The following is a 21,813-nucleotide window of genomic DNA, read 5'->3' on the forward strand; positions in this document are numbered from 1 at the left end:
TGAAGTTAAAACCTTGATTTTAACATGATTCAAAGTAGAAACCATTTGTTGCATCTTTGTTTCTTTTTTTTTAACCAATTTTGTGATCTCTTTGGGTGATCCAATTTGATACAAATGCACTATGTGCTACAAATCAACCAAAAAAACCAACAATCTGATTCCTAGACATGCATCTGTTGAAGCAACTGCATATTCTTGATAATCAGCAAATCAAAGCAGTTCCTCAGTTTATGAAAGAATCAATTATACCAGATCCCATAGATGGCATTGCTTAGTGTGAGAGCTAATACATGGCAAAAATATACAGAATTTAAACCTTGCGATTGGAAAAAGGCCATAAAACATAATTAATATCAAGAATGATATGTTTAAATTCAGTTGAATTTGCATGATAACCACAAAATTTATAGAAAAGAGAGTTTAGGAAAAGAAGTGAAATCAATTATTAAATATAGTTGATAGATTATTTATTTTATATCCCATATGATCAATAAACACATGAGCAGAACATACAAACTCCTTACAGACAACAGTGGAATTGAACCCGGGTCACTGGCAATGTAATAGAATTATATTATCTGTGCCACACATGTAGATAATGAAATGTTGATCATGAGTTGCCATGTGTTTCTTCTCATTTCCGTCATGGTAATTTCAATGGCAGAGGTATGAGGATGAGTTTTTCAAATGTTTCTTAAGTCTATGGTTCCATGGAATTTCACTACTAGTGTTTGTATTAGTATTGGTTTATTATGTCACATATATCAAGATTCAATGAAAAGCTTTTGTTTGCATTCCATCCACGCAGAGTGTGCCATGCATAAGCATATCAAGACAGTTAAAAGAAAGGAGCGCAGAATATAGTATTACAGCAAAAAGAAAATGCAGTGCAGGTCGACAAAAAAAAAGTGCAAGGATAACGATGAGATACAAGATTCATCACTTAGCGTATGAGGGGTTGTTCGCGAGTCTTGTAACACCGGAATAGAAGCTGTTTTTGAGTCTGGTGGAACATGCTCTCAAACTTTTGTATCTCCTGCCTGACGTGAGAAGAGAAAATGACTAGAGTGGGAGGGGTACTTGATTATGTTGGCTGCTTTCCCGAAAATCATTGTCGGAGAGGCTGGTTTTCATGATGAATTTTTTTTCACTACCTCAATTCTTCTTCTAAGTTTCAGCTATGAATGGAGAATCCTCACCAAAAGCTAACTTTTATAATGAAGCCAAACTACATGACCAAATTCCAAAATAACGATAGCAGTAAATCAGCACCAAGATCTCTCCGGACTCAATCAAATGGAGATACCATACTTTAAAGTTTTTCGTCTGCAAATGCCTGTTTGCTTCGTTGCAGGAGAAAGACTATGCGGTAACGACATGAATCATGGAGAGAGACATACAGCATGGGCACAGGTCCTTCAGCTCAACTCATCTATGCTGACCAAGAGGTCATCTAAGTTAGTTTAGTCTCATTTGGTGGCGTTTGACCCATATCCCGCAAAACCATTCCTCTCGCTGAATTTCAGTACCATTGAAGTCAAAGGATTTAATTTTGAAGACAGTACAAACAACATACTGCTGCTGATGTGCTCAACACCACCAAACGGAGCTGATTTTTCGAGCCCATGTAGTTCTCAGTCTTCCATCATTTTTTAAAGAAACTTTCTAAATTATTGATACAGAAATGAATCAGAGACATTAGTTGTAACTTTGTATGCAGAACGTTTATAATAGTCTCACGTGTAAAGACCTCTGTTCATACTACACTGGGTTGTCTATAAAAAGTGTATAAAAATGCAAGCTGAACTTCTGAGGGTAACATTACGGGCGACATTAATTCAGACCCTCGTGTTTTACTGATCCCGTGAAAAGATATCCTGGTCAATTCTTTCCTTATTCGAAGTCACTGAAAAATACAGATTATTGGGTCGCCTATTCGTTTGACAGCTGTACGCGTCTGGCTGCGTTGTTTCCCCCACTTCCCTGGAGTGCTTGCAGAGCATTTGAGGGTTTCTGAGGGGCGAAAGGCGCTTGCAGACTCCAGCCGCTGCCATGCAGGCGCGTTGCCGACTTTCGCTGCGGAGGACGGGACGGGACGGGACGGGACGGCGGCGCTGCGCTTGCAGCCGCTTTCCGGTAGGTGTCTCTGGATGCGGATTCGGGTGCGGGTGCGGGACCGTGCGGACGCTCTGGCTCGCTGCGCCCGCCGCCATATTGGCTGCTTTGCTGCACCGCGGTGATATGAGGGTGAAGCGCGGCCGTTGCGGCATTTGACTCCGCGCCGAAAGTTCAGCTCCTGCCCCGGTCATCCGACTCCAGCCTGCGAGCCCACACTTCCTTGCCTGCCTCCTTTCCCCGTTTAGGAGTCACCCGAACGGAGCGAGCGAAACGCCGAGCCATGGAGGCCGTCAAAGCCTTTAATAACGAGGTCGGTATGAGCTGCAGTTGATGGGGAGGAAGGATGGGGGGGGGGGGAGGTGTTTGACGACGGTTGGTGGCCCCGGCCTCGGCCACAGGCCCCACGAAGCGCGTCGCTGCACTGCTGGGGGAGAAAAAAAATACAGCAGCCCCCATGGTGGTAGCAGGCCGCGGCCTTGAGTAGGAACGGCTGCCCTCTGTCACCACCTCCGCCCTCCTGATCAGGGACGCCGGGCCTCGCTTCTTCCCTTAACGGAAATATGCTGCTGAGGCTGAGGACAGTCAAGGGGTTTAGGGAGCCGTTAACGGCGCCTCTTTGCACAGGGCCTAATCTGCGCATTTACACTGAGTGTGCTTATCTCCCTCTTCCCCCCCCCCCCCCCCCACCACCACCACCACCACCCAACCCCGCGCTCGCATTCGCCGGCTGCCCGGGAAGAGGGCCGCCTCTTCGGCTACCCCGCTCTGCTTCCGTGCAAGGAAAGGCCCTTCTGAACCCTGCAGCCCAAGCATTTGACTGACTTTGGAGCGTCTTCTGTTTTTATTCGACGGTTTCAGCCACTGCTGTTCACTTAAAAGTAGCTAGAAGAACCGAGGAATATTGCATTTTTATCTCCACTATTTTCGCGTGGTTTTGTAGCTACGACAGAATTAATGGGCCTGTTTTGTGTTCTCAGCTCGGTGAGTGAGCAGAACATAACGGTAGATGGAAGATGTCAAAGTATCAAAATTTTAAGAACATATACGTTTGGAATTAATGTGGGGAAAAGGTCGATGGACATTATCAGATAAAATAATTATTAGTACAGATTTGTGTATCTTTCGAAGTTTAATTTTGTTTTAAAAAGCTTAATCTTTATATGCTTTTCTCCCTCGTCAAGGAGTTTGGAGAAACTTGGAGTGTTCTACACAAATTGACAACTTTAACAACTTTAAAAAGAAGTTCAAGTTCTTGGGTAACCTAACTGTAGGACCCCAGGCATGAACACCATTTAATAATTTTCTTAAGTTACCTTAGCTGAAGGTGGGAAACGTCGATGATGTTTATGATCTGTACAAGAAATGATTACTTGCCTTTGGTAGAAGGAGTAATAGTTTCTATAGTAAAACCCTGATGCTCCAGCACTAGTGGAACTAAGGTGCTGGACTAGCATTTTCTGGACTATTAGCTGTTTCTTTAGTTAATATTAATATCTATACACACTAATTTTAATAATATATTTTTTTACACCTTCTAATGATCCTGGTGTTTAAATAGAATGGGGGGTTATACTGGACTCTTGGCTTCTATACATAATTTTGACCCCAGATGTTCCAGACCCAAATCCCATCTTAAGTCACACATCCAACCCCAGCTCTGGCTGCGCACTCTGGCTGAATTACTGACTTTGGCTTAGATTCTGTACTAATGTGTGAGCCATATGCCAAAGCATCAGCGTTTCTGATTTCTGATCACAGTGGGCAAAATGGTCATTGAAAAGTTTCAGTACATTTGAATATGGTGTAATCCAAAAGGAGTAAGTTCTTCTGATTTTTCTTTTGAAATGAGTTCTATAATAAGGCCACAAATCCTTTACAAAACTTTTGAGTATTGTGAAGGATTTGTGGCCTTACAGAATACATTTAAGTACATAAGTCGTAGTTAGTACACTTGTGATCTTGAGGCTGAATCGTTAACAAAATGTCTTACAACTTTTCATCACCCTGCCTCTTTGTGTAAATAATATACACATTTCTGGAAGTTTTGTGGCAAGTATTGAACACGGACATGAAGTGTATTTATCATCCATTGTGCATCTGGATATGGAGTGCATCTGTTCCGGGATTTTATTTTGATAATAGGCTCTTTTTGATGATTTCTTTGGAGTCCACATGGTTTATTATTGAAATCTGGAGAGTTCAATTCTTCACTAGTGGCAATATCCACATTCAGAGATGTTGCTAATCCTTTCTTATCAATATCTCTGGGTACTGTGAGTGATAACGGAGCGGTTCTTTTGTAGTGACTAACTAGGTCCACTATGTGCAGGTTTCTTGGCTTAAATTGTTAGTTTGAACATAGTCATGTGGTTATATGTCAGAATTTTATCATTTGTCATGCATGTTTTTTTTGTGTTGAAACATTCTATGATATAGTTCAGTATGATAACTTAGCCATATACATTTTTTTATGCTCGATCTTATGGAGCAATATAGCAGTATACACACATATAGATACGCCTTTCTAGCAGACCTAATCTAGAAAGCAAAGGGTATAAGTGCTACAACAAAATTGAAATTTAACTTGAGTATTTCAATGGAAAGGGAAATTTTAGGTTGCTTGTGTTGCTTTATTTCATTCATAGATGCCATTTCATATAAATCCAGTTCTGTGATGTCTTAGTTTTTAAAATCTTTACAGGTGGTCTGGTATGAGCATGGTAAGATTTATTGCAGGTGGCATGGTTTTTATTTGAAAAATGGGCTTAAAGCTTGCAACATACGGTACATTGCCTCTAATTCAGAGGGATTGCTCTCCAAAAAATCTTTCAAAATTGTTATTTTCAGTTACAGGACCTTTGACAAAAATGACAGAATTAGTTTTTTTTTCATTTTGTGTTTATTTTCAGATAAATTAAGAGTGAATTTTGATATCTTTCTAATCTTAATTTTTTTGGCAGTGATTTGTGAGTTCCATAGGGGTGAATTGCAATTTCCTGAACCGCCATTACACAGGGGCACGGTGTAGTATGAAAAAGTAGCGAGACAGATTAATCAGCAACAGAACAGTGCATATAATTTCTAAATAATCAGTGCAATTATATGTTCTCAGTAGCTTTCACACTGAGGAAGTTAAATATTTTACAGCATCGAAACTGTTTATTGGTGTTTTCTATACTGATAAATATTCTGTCCAGAATATTATTTGAGGTTATTAAGATGCATTAACATCTGAAAGTATCCAAACCAGTGAATTGAGGATTCCCTCTACTGTGCTTGGTTAAGGTAGGTAAATTGTGGCCACACTACACTAAATTAATTTTGGGACTTGCAGGAGAATGCTTTGACTTGATTTCTTTTTCCCTTTTTCCAGGAAGTGTGTTGCATATGGTATCAGTTTTGAGGCTTTTAATAAAGGCCATTCCTCCTCTCCAGCTTTGTTAATCTTCCAATTAACTTGTGTGTGATCTCTGTAGTTCATTGCCATCACTGCTACCCTTGCATCAGTAACTCACAATTTTGAAAATTTCAGTTGATCCATCCTCAGCCTTTTAACATGAGTGGCAGTTCTAAACATCCATGACTTTTATATCAATTGTGAAAGGTCTAGCTGTGAAATCCAATGCTGCATTCTTAATAACCCTTAATAGAATAAATATTTTCTCTTTAAGATTTATCTAATTTTTCAAGATTGCTCTGTAGAGCTTTAGTGATTGCTTTGTGGAAATCCATCTAATTAAAATTCATAGATATTTGTGATTTAGAAACTTCAGTGGAGTTTATACCGTTAGCCTAGTGCTTCAGCAAAATCCATGCTTTATCTGTGATGTATTGATTCATCCAACGAACCACTTTGTCACTGCTAACTTTCTAATAGCCACCAGCAGGCCAATAAGCTTATAACTTCTTGTTCATTCTGTCCTTTCTTTCCTATATAAAGAATGATAAAATGCCAAATTCTTTTTGTGTGTGTGTGGGGGGGAGCAATTGCTGAATTGTGAGAAATAAAAGTAGAAAAAAAATTACCATCATGGTGGAAACCAGAAGTCCTGCTGATTTGTCTATTAGTCTCATTGTTTTTTCCATTACTATTAAACCTACTTTATCTGGTTTGATTCCCCACTCATCCACTGATGTAATTAGGCTTTTATCCTCATTCTCTACTTGCGAAAATGGATACAAACTAGCTATTTGGTATGAGTATCGTCTCCTGATACAATGTGTAGGTACTCCTTTGAGTTTGATAATGGTCTAATTGACAAGGGTTGTTACAAAAGTGGATCTTTTGCTCTTTTGGAGTTGGGTGTATTGCATTGCCTGAAATCTACAGACCATTTGGCCCATCTGGCCGTTGTTGCCACTGTCATCCATTTTTCATATTCATCCATCCCTTTATACTGTTAAATGCATTAATGCTATTTGTGTTATTTATTCCCTGTGGCTATAGATTCCACATTCTTGCTGTTCTTTGGGTTAAGGATTTTCTCTTAAAAGTCCTTATTGAATTATGACTTTTTAAACTTGCTGATTCTCTGATTATAATGGGAACACAAAATCAGTGCACAAGTCTCAAGTATAAGCTGACCAAGGTTTGATATAAGTTTGACAAATCCAACTATTGGTTTGTTTCCTATTGGCATTTTTTTTTGTCAATGTTAGTGATTTGCGAGTGTGTGCACCTTCAATATTTAAAGCCTTGCTTTACAAATCTGTATCTTAATTGTCCCTACCAATTGGTACCACCTCACACAGGTATTAAATTTAGTCTGTCAATTTTATCCTTTTTCTGGAGTATTAATGTTATCTTGATTTATTTCATGGAACTGTGCTTCATTGGCAAGGTTATTTATTTGTCATCCTTAACTTGCTTAGCCAGTTGAAGACTGTTAAGAATCACAGTGGTAGGTTTGGAGTAAGATCTATGGATTCACTGGAGTAAGAATCATAGGTTTCTTTCCTTAAAGAATATTAGTGAAACATTTTTTGGCAGTAGGCCTATAATTATTAATAGTTTCTGACTTAAAATTTCATTTTAACTGAATTCTAATTCCATTGCTGTTGTGAGCTATAAACTTGGGTATCTGAATTAGTAATCCAGTTTCTGGATTATTGGTCCAGTAACAACTGTGCATTACCATTTGTATTTTGTTCAACTTTCTTTTTACAAATTGCAATTCATTTTTATCTGCACTGTCCACTCCTTCCCAAGCCCAATTATTTTAATGTCAGCTGCAAAATTTGAAACAACATTCCTATTTACAAGTCTAAATTGTTAACGAATGATGGTGTTATGCCACAGAATCTCATGGAATTTGCCAGCGTGTTTAGCTGGCTACATCAATTAAACGTGCTTTGCCATAATTAAGAGAGTAGGGTTTATCTACAGTAATTTATCAAGCAGTTTTTAAAATTACAAGACATAGTAATTTTAAAAATTGAATTTAATTGATCTTCAACTGCAGATTATTCATATTTTCAGTTTCAAGCTGTTTTTCCTTTTAGTCTTTAAGTTTCTGTTATCTTTCCTACCATCCATTTTCACTTTTGGGTTCAAATAAAGGAATTGTTTTGATTATTTATCTGCCCCAACCTAAAGATAAGATCCACGTCAACTTGGTAATGTATCAAATGGGTCTTTGAACCTTGGTTCTATTATCTACTTTTCTTGCTATAGCCAGTTCCTGTATCATCTTCCATAATCTACTTTAACTACATCTAAAATATTGGTAATCTACATCTAAAATATTGGTAATCCATTCATCTCCCTTTCTTGGAACGAATTGTATCATGTTATTGACTCTGGCTGGCTTGTGGTTCATTGTTAATATGGTCCTGTCTCGATATGGTTCAAAAAGGCATTCCCAATGCACTGAAGAAGTTAAACTTTTGGAACTTGATCTGTCAGTTTCTCCAATCTGAGTTTTGAAATCTCTCTGCTCTAGTCTGTTCCTGCAAAAAGTTTCACTGTAACTTTATTTGCTACTTTATCACGACTGGTCTTGGGCAACCTCCTCTAATATTATTTGTCTGTAGGGAATCCTCTTTTGTATTTATTTCTCATGTCAATGTTGCTGATTCCTCTTTCCAAATTCCATCTGAATTCAGAGATAGTATCTTAATATATTGGTGGGCTGCTTTGACAAATACACACTTCCAGTTAAAGGAGATTTGATGCATTACCTAAAATTGATGTTCATGAGAAAGTATCAGAATAAACCATTTAGATCTTAAGACCTAGGAACAGAACTGGGTCATTTGGCCCATCAAGTCTGCCCCACCATTCCATCATGGCTGGTTTATTATCCCTCTTATTATTCTACTACCTACTCCTCTAGCCTTTGACACCCTGACTATGATTTTTCTGCTATTCAAGGTAATAAAGCAAAAGTAAATAAAAGTTGTGCTTAGAGAATATAGTTTCACATTGCTGTAACATTTCAGACCACGTCAATAAATAGTGGCTGTCTATATATGCAAGCGTAAAAGCCATTTTGTCCCATTTCATAAATGATCAGTAATTTATTTTGAAGAAAGGAAAGCAGAAGAATTATTCTCTGAATGGACCATAAAGTCTTTGACTACCCATCACAACTTTGAGGTTTTTCCATTTGCAGAATAGCATTTCTGCAAATGCAGTATTTTCCCTAATTATGGTAGACTATCAGTCCAGATTTACATACTTCCATTCTGTAAAGTTGTGCAACTAAGTACTGCTTTTTCACAATTTTCTGAAATGGCAAAGGGTGTATCTAACAGTTTACTTGATGTGAAATAAAGTGAATATTTGAAGATTATTGGAGTTCTGTTGAAGATATGTTAGTAAACCTTAAGGGGCAGACTTTAGCCTAGGGTATTGCAAAATAAGGATTCTAATTGTATTTTTTCTCTTTTCTGACCTATTGGGGTGGAAATAGAATTAATTCAATGGCAGGTTAGACTTCAGCAAGGCATTACTAGGAAGGAGCAAAGCATGTTTAATGAGGATTCAATTATGAGTAAACTAAACCACTTGAATGTAAACTTTTGGCTGCTGAATTTTTTTCATTCTAAGTGCACGCTCTCTGGAGTTTTTGTTTGTGATACATTTGTTGAACTTTGTGTTGTAAAATGTTGGCTGTGAACAAGAAATACAGATGAATTTATGACTCAATTCTGCTGTATAGTATAAGGAGGAAAAAATGGCCTACTTATTCTTGTTTCCCTTTCTCTTATGGTAATATCCCCATTTTGAAGCCATTTATTCCAAACTACTGTATATTCAAAAATTGAAGGTCATTTCCCAGTACCTTGTCACCTCCCCATTCATCTTTGAATTTTTGCAGTGGTAAGACTATAGATTGATACAAATTGTTTATGAAGTATGTACATAAAACTAGTGCATCTTACTGCTACCAGTAAGGACCAGGAATTGTTGTTTTTCACCCCCCTTTTTTGGCCTTGTGACTAGAAAGTATGTTGTACCTACTCCAGTGCTCTGATTTAAGTCTATGCTGGCAATTGAATCTGGGTGATATGATTTGTAGTTTGATACAAGATAAATTGCTTAAAATGAAAGATTCACTTCATGATTAAGAGTAATTAAAATTTTAAATATGTGCACAATTGGAACTAAAATTACAGTTTAGCAATATTACCACTGATACATACTAAATATAATCTAGTGTTCATATGACAATGCATTGTTATTCTTGTATTTGATGCCAGCATGTCAGAGGAAGCCTGGGAGTCTGGGTCTAGGAATGTCAAATGGAGTTTGGAAATTGGGCCCCCAGCATCTCAGTTGCTGGGGGCCCAATCTCAGTTGCTGAACCATTGAGATTTCCAATCAATGGGTAGTGCTTTATCTCAGTTTTATTTGAAAGCTGTCAGTTGCATTTAAATGCACTTTTTTGATGTTCTCTATTCACTTCAGTGCTGTAACGCTTAAGTCTATCAAAATAAATGTGTAGACTTAGTTGAGTTTTTCTTAGAATGACCTGAATGTATTCTGTCAAGTTTAAGAAGGCAGGAATATCATTGATTTCAAAGCAATCTAACAGTACTTATCAAGAAATGATATTGGGGACCCATAGGAAAATGAAAAAGTGGGCCTGAACAAATATTTTATTGGCCATGCCATTTGATGGAATATTTTATCATCTAAATTGACCAATAGACACCAGGATGCAGGTTGAATAGTGGTGAGAAGAGACCTTAGAGTGGCTCTTTCAGTTTGTTTGCTATCTTTGTGGAGAGATTTGGTTGAGTTTGCCTTAACAGAAGATGCTTGAGATTTCTCCCGTTCATTGCTAATAGCTTGATAATGCAGATTACTATACTTGAAGTGTCATGTACCAGGAACCTTTCAAGGTTGTTGTCAGTATGTCACTGGAAGTTAATAAACTTAATGGATGAGGATTTGTGGTCCACCTGAAGCTTCTGGATCTTCCAATTGGAAGAGCTGTATATAGTTCCATAACGGACTGTGTTGACTGATACACAGATACCAGTGCAGTTGAATGCTGGGCAGCTGCAGTATATTCGTTTGGCTCAGCTTGTATCTGGAGCACAAGTGGTACAGGGACAGATCCAAACCCTTACCCAGGCAATCCACTGCAGGTTGGTCAAGCAGAAGTTCAACAGGGTTAGCAGCAGCAACAATGCGACCAGTTTACTGATGGGCAGCAGCTGTACCAGATTCAACAGGTCACCAGGCCAGCCAGGCAGGACATTATCCAGCCCATGTTCATACAATCCACTAATCAGACTGCCCAGGTCACGGAATAATCCAGTGTGATGGAGAGGTAGAAGCAACTGTCACAGAAGCCATTGTATAAATAGTACTGTAACTAAATAACTAGGATAGAAATTAATTTTTTAAAGTTTTTTTCACCATTGCATTGTGTTAGTAAAATTAATTGTACATATATATAAAATGCAATAAACTTCTGAGAAGCTTTGTAACCCCATATACAAGAGTCGATGGAAGGAGAATTTTTGTCTCTGCAGATTATCCAGTACCATTACTGACCATATTGCTGTTCTCTTGTTCAGTTGTAGTGTTGTGCCTGACCTTTTTATATAAAGAAATACAACTCACGTTAAAAATGGAAGTAACTTAACAACTGTGTTTCTTGGCTGAATTAATAAGGGGTAGTCTAACTCACAATTTTGTAATAATAGGTTTATAAACAAGTATTCCCTCTTAGTCTTAATCATTGAAAGATTTTTACATGAACATTGACTAGAATTTCAAGAATGGATCATTAGGATGCGTTTGTAGTTTCAGATTCAGCTTCCTGTAAGAGGATTTCTTTGTGGCTCTATTAATTAAAAAAAATTTAAATCGAAGCAAGAGGTGGAGAGGGAAGAGGTAAAAGAAGCTTGGAGAGAAGCTTTTCTTAAACTGGGGCAAAGAGGCTAGACTGCGCAGGCGTGTGAAGGTCGGCCTCTGAGATCAGTGGGGGAATTTAAAAAGCGAGCAGAGGCTGAGTACGAGCTTCACTCCAGGTAAGGTAAGGCTGGGTAAGCTCCTTTAATTAATCTAATTAGCTTAGGAGTAGGTAATGGAGGCAGTAGTTAGGGCAGTTGAGTGCTCTGTTTACAGTATGTGGGAAGTCAGGGCGAGCACAATTGTCCCTGATGACTACTCCTGCAAAAGGTGCATCCAGCTGCAGCTCCTGACAAACCGTGTTAGGGAGCTGGAGCTGGATGAACTTCAGATCATTTGGGAGGCAGAAATAGACAGGAGTTTCATGGAGATAGTCACCCCTAGGAGTCAAGAGACAGGTAGTTGGGTGACTGTCAGGAGAGGGAAGGGGAATAGACAGGAAGAGCAGAGCACCCCTGTGGCTGTTCCTAGCAACAATAAGTATACCGTTTTGGATATTGTTGGTGGGGATGATCTACCAGGGACAAGTTGCAGTGGTTGCATCTCTGGCACCGAGACTGGACCCTCAGTTCAGAAGGGAAGGAGGGAAAAGAGGAGAGCCGTAGTGATAGGAGATTCGATAATTAGGGGGTACAGATAAGAGGTTCTGTGGAAGAGATGGAGAATCCCGGATGGTCTGTTGCCTCCCTGGTGCCAGGGTCCGCGATATCCCCGATCTCAAGAGGGAGGGTGAGCAGCGGGATGTCGTGGTCCATGTAGGGACCAATGATGTGAGTAGGATGAGTGAGGAGGTCCTGATAGGTGAGTTTAGGGAGCTAGGTGCCAAGTTAAAGGACAGGACCTCCAGGATAGCAATCTCAGGATTGCTACCAGTGCCACGTGCAGGTGGGTTTAGAAATAGTAAAATAGTGCAGATCAACACGTGCTGAAGACATGGTTGCAGGAGGGAGGGCTTCAGATTTATAGATAATTGGGCAGTTTTCCAGGGAAGGTGGGACCTGTTCCAGCAGGACGGTTTACATCTGTACTGGAGGGGGACAAATATTCTTGCAGGTAGGTTTGCTAGAGAGGCTCCAGTGGATTTAAACTAGATACAAGGGGGGGAGGGGAAACCAGAGTGTAGGAACAGGTGTATGGGAGAAGGAAGAAAAAGAAGACAGTAAAGTTCTTTGTACTGTTAGAGATAAATGGAGAGGAAGAGGTGGAGAATTTCTTAAATGCATTTATTTTAATGCTAGGAGCATTGTAAGAAAGGTGGATGAGCTTAAAGCATGGATTGATACCTGGAAATATGATGATGTAGCTATTAGTGAAACATAGTTGCAGGAGGGGTGTGATTGGCAACTAAATATTCTCGGATTTCGTTGCTTCGGGTGTGATAGAATTGAGGGACAAGAGGGGGAGGTGTTGTGTTGCTTGTCAGAGAACATATTACAGCGGTGTTCTGGCGGGATAGATTAGAGGGCTCGTCTAGGTAGGCTATTTGGGTGGAATTGAGGAATGGGAAAGGTGTAGTAACACTTATAGGGGTGTATTATAGACCACCTAATGGGGAGTGAGAATTGGAGGAGCAAATTTTCGAGGAGATGGCAGATATTTGTAGTAATCACAAGGTTGTGATTGTGGGAGATTTAAATTTTCCACACACAGACTGGGAAGCCCATATTTTAAAAGGGATGGATGGTTTAGAGTTTGTAAAATGTGTGCAGGATAGGTTTTTGTAGTAATACATAGAAGTACCGACTAGAGAAGGGGCAGGGTTGGATCTCCTGTTAGGGAATGAAATAGGTCAGGTGACAAAGGTATGTGTTGGGGAGCACTTCGGGTTCAGTGATCACAATGCCATTAGTTTCAATATAATTATGAAAAAGGATAGGACTGGACCCAGGGTTGAGATTTTTGATTGGAGAAAGCTTAACTTTGAGGAGACCTGAAAGGATTTAGAAGGAGTGGATTAGGACAATTTGTTTTATGGGAAGGATGTAATAGAGAAATGGAGGTCATTTAAAGGTGAAATTTTGAGGGTACAGCATCTTTATGTTCCTACTAGGTTGAAATGAAAGGTTAAAATTTTGAGACAGCCATGGTTTTCAAGGGATATTGGAAACTTGGTTAGGAAAAAGAGAGATATCTACAATAAATATAGACAGCATGGAGTAAATGAGGTGCTGGAGGAATATAAAGAATGTAAGAAGAATCTTAAGAAAGAAATTAGAAAAGCTAAAAGAAGATACGAGGTTGCTTTGGCAAGTAAGGTGAAAATAAATCTGAAAGGTTTCTACAGTTATATTAATAGCAAAAGGATAGTGAGGGATAAAATTGGTCCCTTAGAGAATCAAAGTGGACAGCTATGTGTGGAGCCGAAAGAGATGGGGGCGATTTTGAACAATTTCTTTTCTTCGGTGTTCACTAAGGAGAAGGATATTGAATTGTGTAAGGTAAGGGGAAATAAGTAGGGAAGTTAAGGAAACTTTGACGATTAAAGAGGAAGAAGTACTGGCGCTTTTAAGGAATATAAAAGTGGATAAAACTCCGGCTCCTGACAGGATATTCCCTAGGACTTTGAGAGAAGTTAGTGTAGAAATAGCAGGGGCTCTGACAGAAATATTTCAAATGTCATTAGAAAGGGGGATGTTGCTGGAGGATTGGCATATTGCTCATGTTGTTCCATTGTTTAAAAAGGGTTCTAAGAGTAAACCTAGCAATTATAGGCCTGTCAATTTGAAGTCAGTGGTGGGTAAATTAATGGAAAGTATTCTTAGAGATGGTATATATAATTATCTGGATAGACAGGGTCTGATTAGGAACAGTCAGCATGGATTTGTGTGTGGAAGGTCATGTTTGACAAATCTTACTAAATTTTTTGAAGAGGTTACGAGGAAAGTTGACAAGGGTAAAGCAGTGTATATTGTCTATGCGAACTTCAGTGAGGCCTTTGACAGGGTTCCACACAGAAGGTTAGTTGAGAAGGTTCAATCGTTGGGTATTAGTATTGAAGTAGTGAAATGGAGTCAACAGTGGCTGGATGGGAGATGCCAGAGGGTAGCGGTGGATAACTGTTTGTCAGGTTGGAGGCTGGTGACTGGTGGTGAGCCTCAGGGATCTGTACTGGGTCCAATGTTGTTTGTCATATACATTAATGATCTGGATGATGGGGCGCTAAATTGGATTAGTAAGTATGCAGATGATACTAAGGTAGGTGGCGTTGTGGATAATGAAGTAGGTTTTCAAAGCTTGCAGAGAGATTTAGGCCAGTTAGAAGAGTGGGCTGAAAGATGGCAGATGGAGTTTAATGCTGATAAGTGTGAGATGCTACATTTTGGTAGGAATATTCCAAATAGGACATATAAGGTAAATGGTAGGGCATTGAAGAATGCAGTAGAACAGAGTGATCTAGGAGTAATGGTGCATAGTTCCCTGAAGGTGGAATCTCATGTGGATAGGGTGGTGAAGAAAGCTTTAGGTATGCTGGCCTTTATAAATCAGGGCATTGAGTATAGGAGTAGGGATGTAATGTTAAAATTGTACAAGGCATTGGTAAGGCCGAATTTGGGGTATTGTGTACAGTTCTGGTCACCGAATTATAGGAAAGATGTCAACAAAATAGAGTACAGAAAAGATTTACTAGAATGTTACCTGGGTTTCAGCACCTAAGTTACAGAGAAAGGTTGAACAAGTTACGTCTTTATTCTTTGGACCGTAGAAAGTTGAGGGGGGACTTGATAGAGGTATTTAAAATTAAGAGGGGGTTAGATAGAGTTGACGTGGATAGGCTTTTTCCTTTGAGAGTAGGGGAGATTCAAACGAGGACATGAGTTGAGAGTTGGGGGACAAAAGTTTAAGGGTAACACAAGGGGGAATTTCTTCACTCAGAGTGGTAGCTGTGTGGAACGAGCTTCCAGTAGAAGTGGTAGAGGCAGGTTCGGTATTGTCATTTAAAGTAAAATTGGATAGGTATTTGGAGAGGAAAGGAATGGAGGGTTATGGGCTGAGTGTGGGTCAGTGGGACTAGGTGAGAGTAAGCGCTCAGCACGGACTAGAAGGGCCGAGGTGGCCTGTTTCCATGCTGTAATTGTTATATGCTTATATGATGGTTATGGATTGGCAAGTTACTTGATCCAGGTATTGCATAGGATTTTTCTTGTACAGAATGCATTGAAAGATAAAACCAATTTCACATTTGTATTATGAGGAGTGTTTTTGGAGCTGTTGACTTGTTAGTCTTATTGATAATGCGTTGCCTGATCTTCAAAGAGAAGTAATAATTCAATGAAATTCTAATCTACGTCCATTATTGGGAGTGTATGATATGTTCTGTGGGTGCACTGTGGTCCAGAGGAATGTTACATATATAATCCTACATATATACCTGTAATGTATGATTGAAAGTGATATAATATCACTTACTTACCTCTGCATGCAATACTGATTTTTTTTACAAATATTTGTACCGTTTTGAAGAGATTTAGCTGTTACAGCTGCCATTTCCCTCTGTTCTTTGTTTAAATGCCTGATCTCCAGCTAAATGTAATAGCTCTTATGCTTATTATTAGAATGTTGACATTCAAGGCTATATTAGTGCTATCCTTATCAGGGATGTTGGATCTTGTTCATCTGGTTCTGTACATTTTTTGAAAAAAACACTTTTGAAATATCATTTGTTGACAGAGGAAGATGGGTGTCTGCAAACAAAGTTCAATTATTGTCATTTATTCTCTGGCATTAAACAGTGTAATTTCCTTATCCCTTTTTTCTTAGTTTAACTTGAAGTGTAAATGTAAAAAATGAAAATACTTGCTTCAATAGCACAGAAATTCATTGTTTGTTCTTGCTTTACATATAGTGCCTATAAAAAGTATTTCTCCCCCCCCCCCCCGCCCAGAAGTTTTCACGTTTTATTGCTTTACAACATTGAATCACAGTGGATTTAATTTGGTTTTGTTGACACTGATCAACAGAAAAAGCACAAAGGCTCTTTTTGTGTCAGCTTGAGAACAAATCTACAAAAATGTTCGAGATTAGTTGCAAGTATAAGACGCAAAATAACTGATTGCATAGTATTCATCCCCTTCAAGTCAGTACTTGGGTGCATCTTTGGCAGCAATAACAGCCTTGAGTCTGTGTGGATAGGTCTCTCATTAGCTTTGCACATCTGAACATTGCAATTTTTCCCTGTTCTTGACAGAACTGCTCAAGCTCTGTCAGATTGCATGAAGATCATGAGTGAGCAGGCCTTTTCAAGTCCAGCCACAAATTCTCAATTGATTGAGGTCAGGACTCTGACTTGGCCACTCCAGGACATTAACTTTGTTGTCATTAAGCCATTCCTGTGTAGCTTTGGCTTTATGCTTGGGGTATTGTCTTGCTGGAAAACAGATCTTCGCCCAAGTCGCAGTTCTCTTGCAGACTGCAAAAGGTTTTCTTCTAGGATTTCCTGTATTTTGCTGCATTAATTTTACCCGCTACTTTCACAAGGCTTCCAGGGCCTGCTGCAGTGAAGCAACTCCACAGCATGATGCAGCCACCACCACACTTCACGGTAGCGATGGTGTGTTTTTGATTATGTGCGGTGTTCAGCTTGTGGCAAACACAGTGCTTAGTCTAATGGCCAGAAAGCTCTGTTATGCTTTCATCAGACCATAAAACTTTCTTTCAGCTAACTTCAGAGTCTCCCACATGCCTTCTGGCAAACTCTGGCCAAGATTTCATGCAGGTTTTTTTTCCAGCAGTGGTTTTCTCTCTGCCACTCTCCCGTAAAGCTGTGATATTGACTCACCTGGCCAACAGTTGTCCTATGTGCAGTCTGTCATCTTGGCCACTGAAGCTTGTAACTCCTCCAGAATTGTCATGGGTCTCTTCATGGTCATCCTACTCTGGGCAGATTTACAGCTATGCCATAGTCTTTCCATTTCATGATGATTAACCAAGGGATATTTAGTGACTTGGAAATATTCTTGTAATCCATCTCCTGACTTCTGCTTTTCAATAACCTTTTTGTGAAGTTGCTTGGAGTGTTCTTTTGATTTCATGGTGCAGTTCTGCTAGGATACTGACTTCCATCAGTTGGACCTTCCAGAGACCTGTGTATTTTTTATAAAATCAATTGAAAAACCTTGACTACTCACAAAATTCCAAAAACAAATCAACATTTGACTAATTATATGACTTCTAAAGCCAATTGGCTACACCAGTGATGATTTGCTGTGTCATGTTAAGGGGGGGGGGGGGTGAATACTTGTGCAGTCAATTATTTTGCTTTGTATATTTCTAATTAGATCACTTTCCAGAGATCTGTTTTCACTTTGAATCATAGTGAATTTAATTTGGCTTTATATCACGTCAATGTTGCAAAAAAAATAAAATATGAAAACTTTGGAGAGGGGGTGAATACTTTTTATAGGCACTGTATGTAAAGTCATTAATCTGTCGAAGGTTTTGTGTATTAGCAGCTGGTATTAGCTTTATTGTTTACTTTTTCTTTAGGTTTGTGTAATCTGGCACCTCACATTCATACTAGTCTATTGAAGGAGCACTGCCGTGTTAAATAGTTGCCTCAGTTCCTTACAGTGTACCAGCAATTCTTATTTTTCTTACTGTTTCTGCTTAAAATTTAAGTACTCTATACTGATTTTTTTTATATATATAATGCACTAGTATCAAAATGCTCATGTATTTGGTGAAGCACATCGATTTCACAATACTTAAACATTATTGTCTTCCTTTTTAGCTGTACTCTTTAAATGAGTATAAACCACCTATCTCCAGGGCTAAAATGAACCAGGTGACCAAGGCTGCCATCAAGTCAATTAAGGTAAATCTTAAAAGTTAAAGAATTTTTGTTTTAAAACAAAATCTTTTAAAGTCTTGCTGCAATATAATTTAATATTCCTATCTTCTGTTAATGGTTAACTAAACCTTTTCTGACAAAATAAATGCAGAGTGTGATTTACTTAGCTTTAGCTCTTTCTAAATTTTTGTTTAAACTCAGTAGTTGTCACTGTTGCCTTGCATTGCCACATATCCTACTTTCCAAATGTGTAAATTGAACTATCTGCTATAAAATCAAAAAACACACAGTAAGATGTTAATATCCCTTGTGCCAATGGGTCTTGAGCACATGCTCGAGACTGCCTTGATGTTGGGAGTGCACAGGGTTGACAAGCAGGGGTTTTCAAACGGGCACCCTCCTTTCTTGAAGGTTCATCAATTAGCCCACTACATTGCTGGAGGGATTAATGATGACTTCTGGTGTCCCAGATTCAACCCCCACCCCCACTCTTGATGCTATCTTGGAGCCTAAGAGCGGTCTTTTCGTTTGATCCAAAGCTGTTAATGCTCTTTCTGCTGGCTCTGATGGTTTGCCGTAGAGTCTGACCATAGATATCCGGCTCCTTTAGCAATTTCATGCTGGTTGTGGCTATAAATCCCCTTCCAGAGGGCAAACTTTAGTTTTTCAGCCCCATCATTGAGCTTCAGCTGCTGGATCTGAATTGCATAGCCTCTTGCTTCAGCCACTGAATCCTCCCTAGGGCTGAGCGTTCCATGATGCAGGCGATCTGTAATGAATAGGACCAAAGAACCAAGTCTGGCCTAAGTTTAGTGATAGCACTTTCCATTGGAAAGGTGAGTTGTTTATTGACATCCACCAGTATTTTCCAGTCACGGGCCATGTTCATCTGTCCTGTTTCTGGCTTAGTAGGGGGAATTAGTTGGTCTTTTCCCTCCCTCCTGGTCAAATGCTGCTGGTGTCAAGAGCGTTAGTCGTTCTAGGGGCCAGGTAGTTGGTTGTTATCCTCTTGGTCTTGATTGTTGTTGCCAGGCTCTTCAGACACCATGTGCATCTGCCTTGTGTGAGGCTGGTTTTTCAGCTTGCCAAGATGTGCTTGAGGGTTGCCAGAATTAGGCACAAGTTGGGTCCTCACTGGTGTCTTTTTCTGTGAGAGAAGCACATCATATGTAACTCTGAGAAAGCTCAGTCTACTTCCATCTCCTGTATGACCTCATTCATTGCCCCTGCTTAGCCAGAGAGATAGTCTTTGCACTTCTGTCTGACTCTTCTTGTTGGCTGTACTTCCTTGGCAACCATCTTCCTTCGCTCTGGAATTGTGCCTTGTGCTAGGTGGGTCCACTTGCTGCCACTGCCCTGTTGGACTTGCCCCATAATGCCTCTATGCTTAAATGCTGCTGTTGCTCGCTGTACCTTATCAGCTGGGGTCTGTTTCTGCCCAGCTGATAAAGTCTTTGCAGCGTTACTGATGGTCTTGTCACGAGAGTCTTTGAGGGTCACTTGTAGATGCATGTTGGAACGCTTGAATTCCTCTTTAAGGCCAGTTAGAGACTCTACTATAGAGACTGGTGTTACTGATAAACCTTGGGATGCCGAGCCACTTCTTTACGAATGACTTGATGGTTCACTCGAGCTTCTTCATGGCTGTTAGTGGGAGCTCATAGACAGTGAGTGGCCACATCACCCAGGGTAGGAGTCCAAACTGTAAGCACCAGAGCTTCAGTTTTCAAGGCAGCATGGTCTTTTCGATATTATCCAGGCCATCAGTGATGTATTGCTTTAGTTTCTGCACTTGCTGTTTTGTCAGTGAGGCTGGCATGGTACCATCTACCCAAGCTTTTGACAGACTGTTCAGACATTGTTGGAATAGGGTCATCAACAATGAAACACTTTGTCTTTCAGCATTTACTTGACTATGGAGATGCTTTGTAACTTTCTGGGTTTGATTTTCATATTAGCCCACTTGATGTTTTCATGCAGCTTTACAAGTAGTCGCTTGCTTGGTGCATGCTGCAGTAGTGGTTAGTGTTGTATTGTCCATGTACGCCCTAATAGGGAAAGATGAAGTCCAGCACTTGTTCTTTCACCAACTACCATCCATCTTGAAGCCCTGATAATGACCTTCATGGCCAATGTGAAGGCCAGGGGTGATACAGTGCAACCTGCCATAATGCCTACTTCTAGTCTTTACCATGCTGTGGTTAAAAACTGCTGTTATGAAGCACAATTGCAGGTCTTGAAAGTGCAACTTCACCAGCATTGTGAAGGGCTCTGGTATCTGGAAGAAGTCAAATGCTTCGCAAAGGAGTGCATGGAGAGTTGAGCTGAGTGCATTGGCAAGGTCCAGGAAGATCACATAGAGATTTCCTTTGTCCTTAGCTGCTTGGATCTGGTACCATATTATGCTTGTATGTTCCAAACACCCGGAGAATCCTGGAATTCTTGCTTTCTGTACAAATGTATTAACGTTGTTGTTTCATTCCAGATAGTTGGCCAGCCTCTTTGCTATTTTCCCATCAAAGGCAAATGGGTCGAAACTGTTCTCTGCATCGTTTTCTTTTGGAATCAGGATTCCTTCACCATGCTCTAAATGTTCTTTGTCTCTGCCATACTATCCTCATGAGCATCTAGGGAAACTGTAAGATGTCTGGTGCATTATTATAAGCTCTGTATGGTACTCCATTAGGCCTAGGGAGCAATTGCAGTTCTTGCCCATGGGACTACCTTCTCCACTTCTCTCCATTTTAGAGGGTCAGAATCCAGGTGGTAGATGGGGAACTGAATTGGTGGGATGTCTGATGGAATGATCATATGTTTCTGCCTTTTGAAGGCAGTGTGAATTTTTTCCAGTTCCTGCTTTGTTGTTTTCAAAGTTCCACTTTTTTCCCAGCAGTGGATCATGTCTCCCATTGCATTCAACTTCTTTTCTGCTGTTCCTTTTAATTGTTCCAAATTTTTCATCAAGTTGCTGTTTGTTGATGGTTTCCATCAGTGATAGGGGTGCTGATGTTCAGCAAACTTTGCTTTGTGTCTGATCAATGTGAGGTCCCTGTCTCTGCTCCCTCAAGCATCCTTTCCTTCGTGATGGATCTTTAGACCCTTTTCTGACGTTACTTTCCCCCACCCACAGATGCATACCTGATGTTTATGTCCTACTACTGCTACTGCTATTTTGGTGGTCTCTTGTGCAGTGCTCTTTATTCATGGCAGATTCCATTTCTAGGTCTGTAGCTGTGTTATCAGTCATTGAGCCGCCTTGTGTCCCTACTCTTGCAGGTTCTGGGAGTATCTTTGTTGCCCTTTCATAGCCGTTAATGGATGTCTCCAACATGTTGAAACAGTGTTGTGGACTGCTACCATGAGTAGCTAGCACATGACAGCCTGTTGGGGTCTATTCCCTCCAGTCAACTGTCTTTCACAGCAGTCACTAGACAGGTCCAGTTAAGCAAAATTTAAAAAAATACCACAGGATAGAATGTTAATATCCTTATGCCAATGGGTCGTGAGCACTTGCTTGAGATAGCTTTGATACTGGGTG

General features: G+C 39.9%; 1 protein-coding gene across 3 annotated transcripts in view; it reads left to right on the top strand.

Annotated features, from left to right (window-relative positions):
* The first annotated feature begins 2,175 nt into the window (after nt 1-2,175).
* The window catches only part of scaf8 (SR-related CTD-associated factor 8), a 216,263-nt gene continuing 196,625 nt past the window's right edge, over nt 2,176-21,813 (top strand). For 2 of the 3 annotated variants that reach the window (XR_009515130.1, XM_059986057.1), the window contains exons 1-2: nt 2,177-2,428; nt 18,216-18,299. Coding sequence is in view for 2 of the 3 variants with exons in the window: in XM_059986057.1 (XP_059842040.1) it covers nt 2,399-2,428; nt 18,216-18,299 (114 nt within the window). In the remaining variant the exon portion in view is untranslated. Of the gene's footprint in view, nt 2,429-18,215; nt 18,300-21,813 lie in introns of all 3 variants that reach the window. The other variant, XM_059986058.1, reaches the window with a different exon arrangement.

The sequence above is a fragment of the Hypanus sabinus genome, chromosome 12 (assembly GCF_030144855.1).
Source record: "Hypanus sabinus isolate sHypSab1 chromosome 12, sHypSab1.hap1, whole genome shotgun sequence".
Lineage (NCBI taxonomy): Eukaryota > Metazoa > Chordata > Chondrichthyes > Myliobatiformes > Dasyatidae > Hypanus > Hypanus sabinus.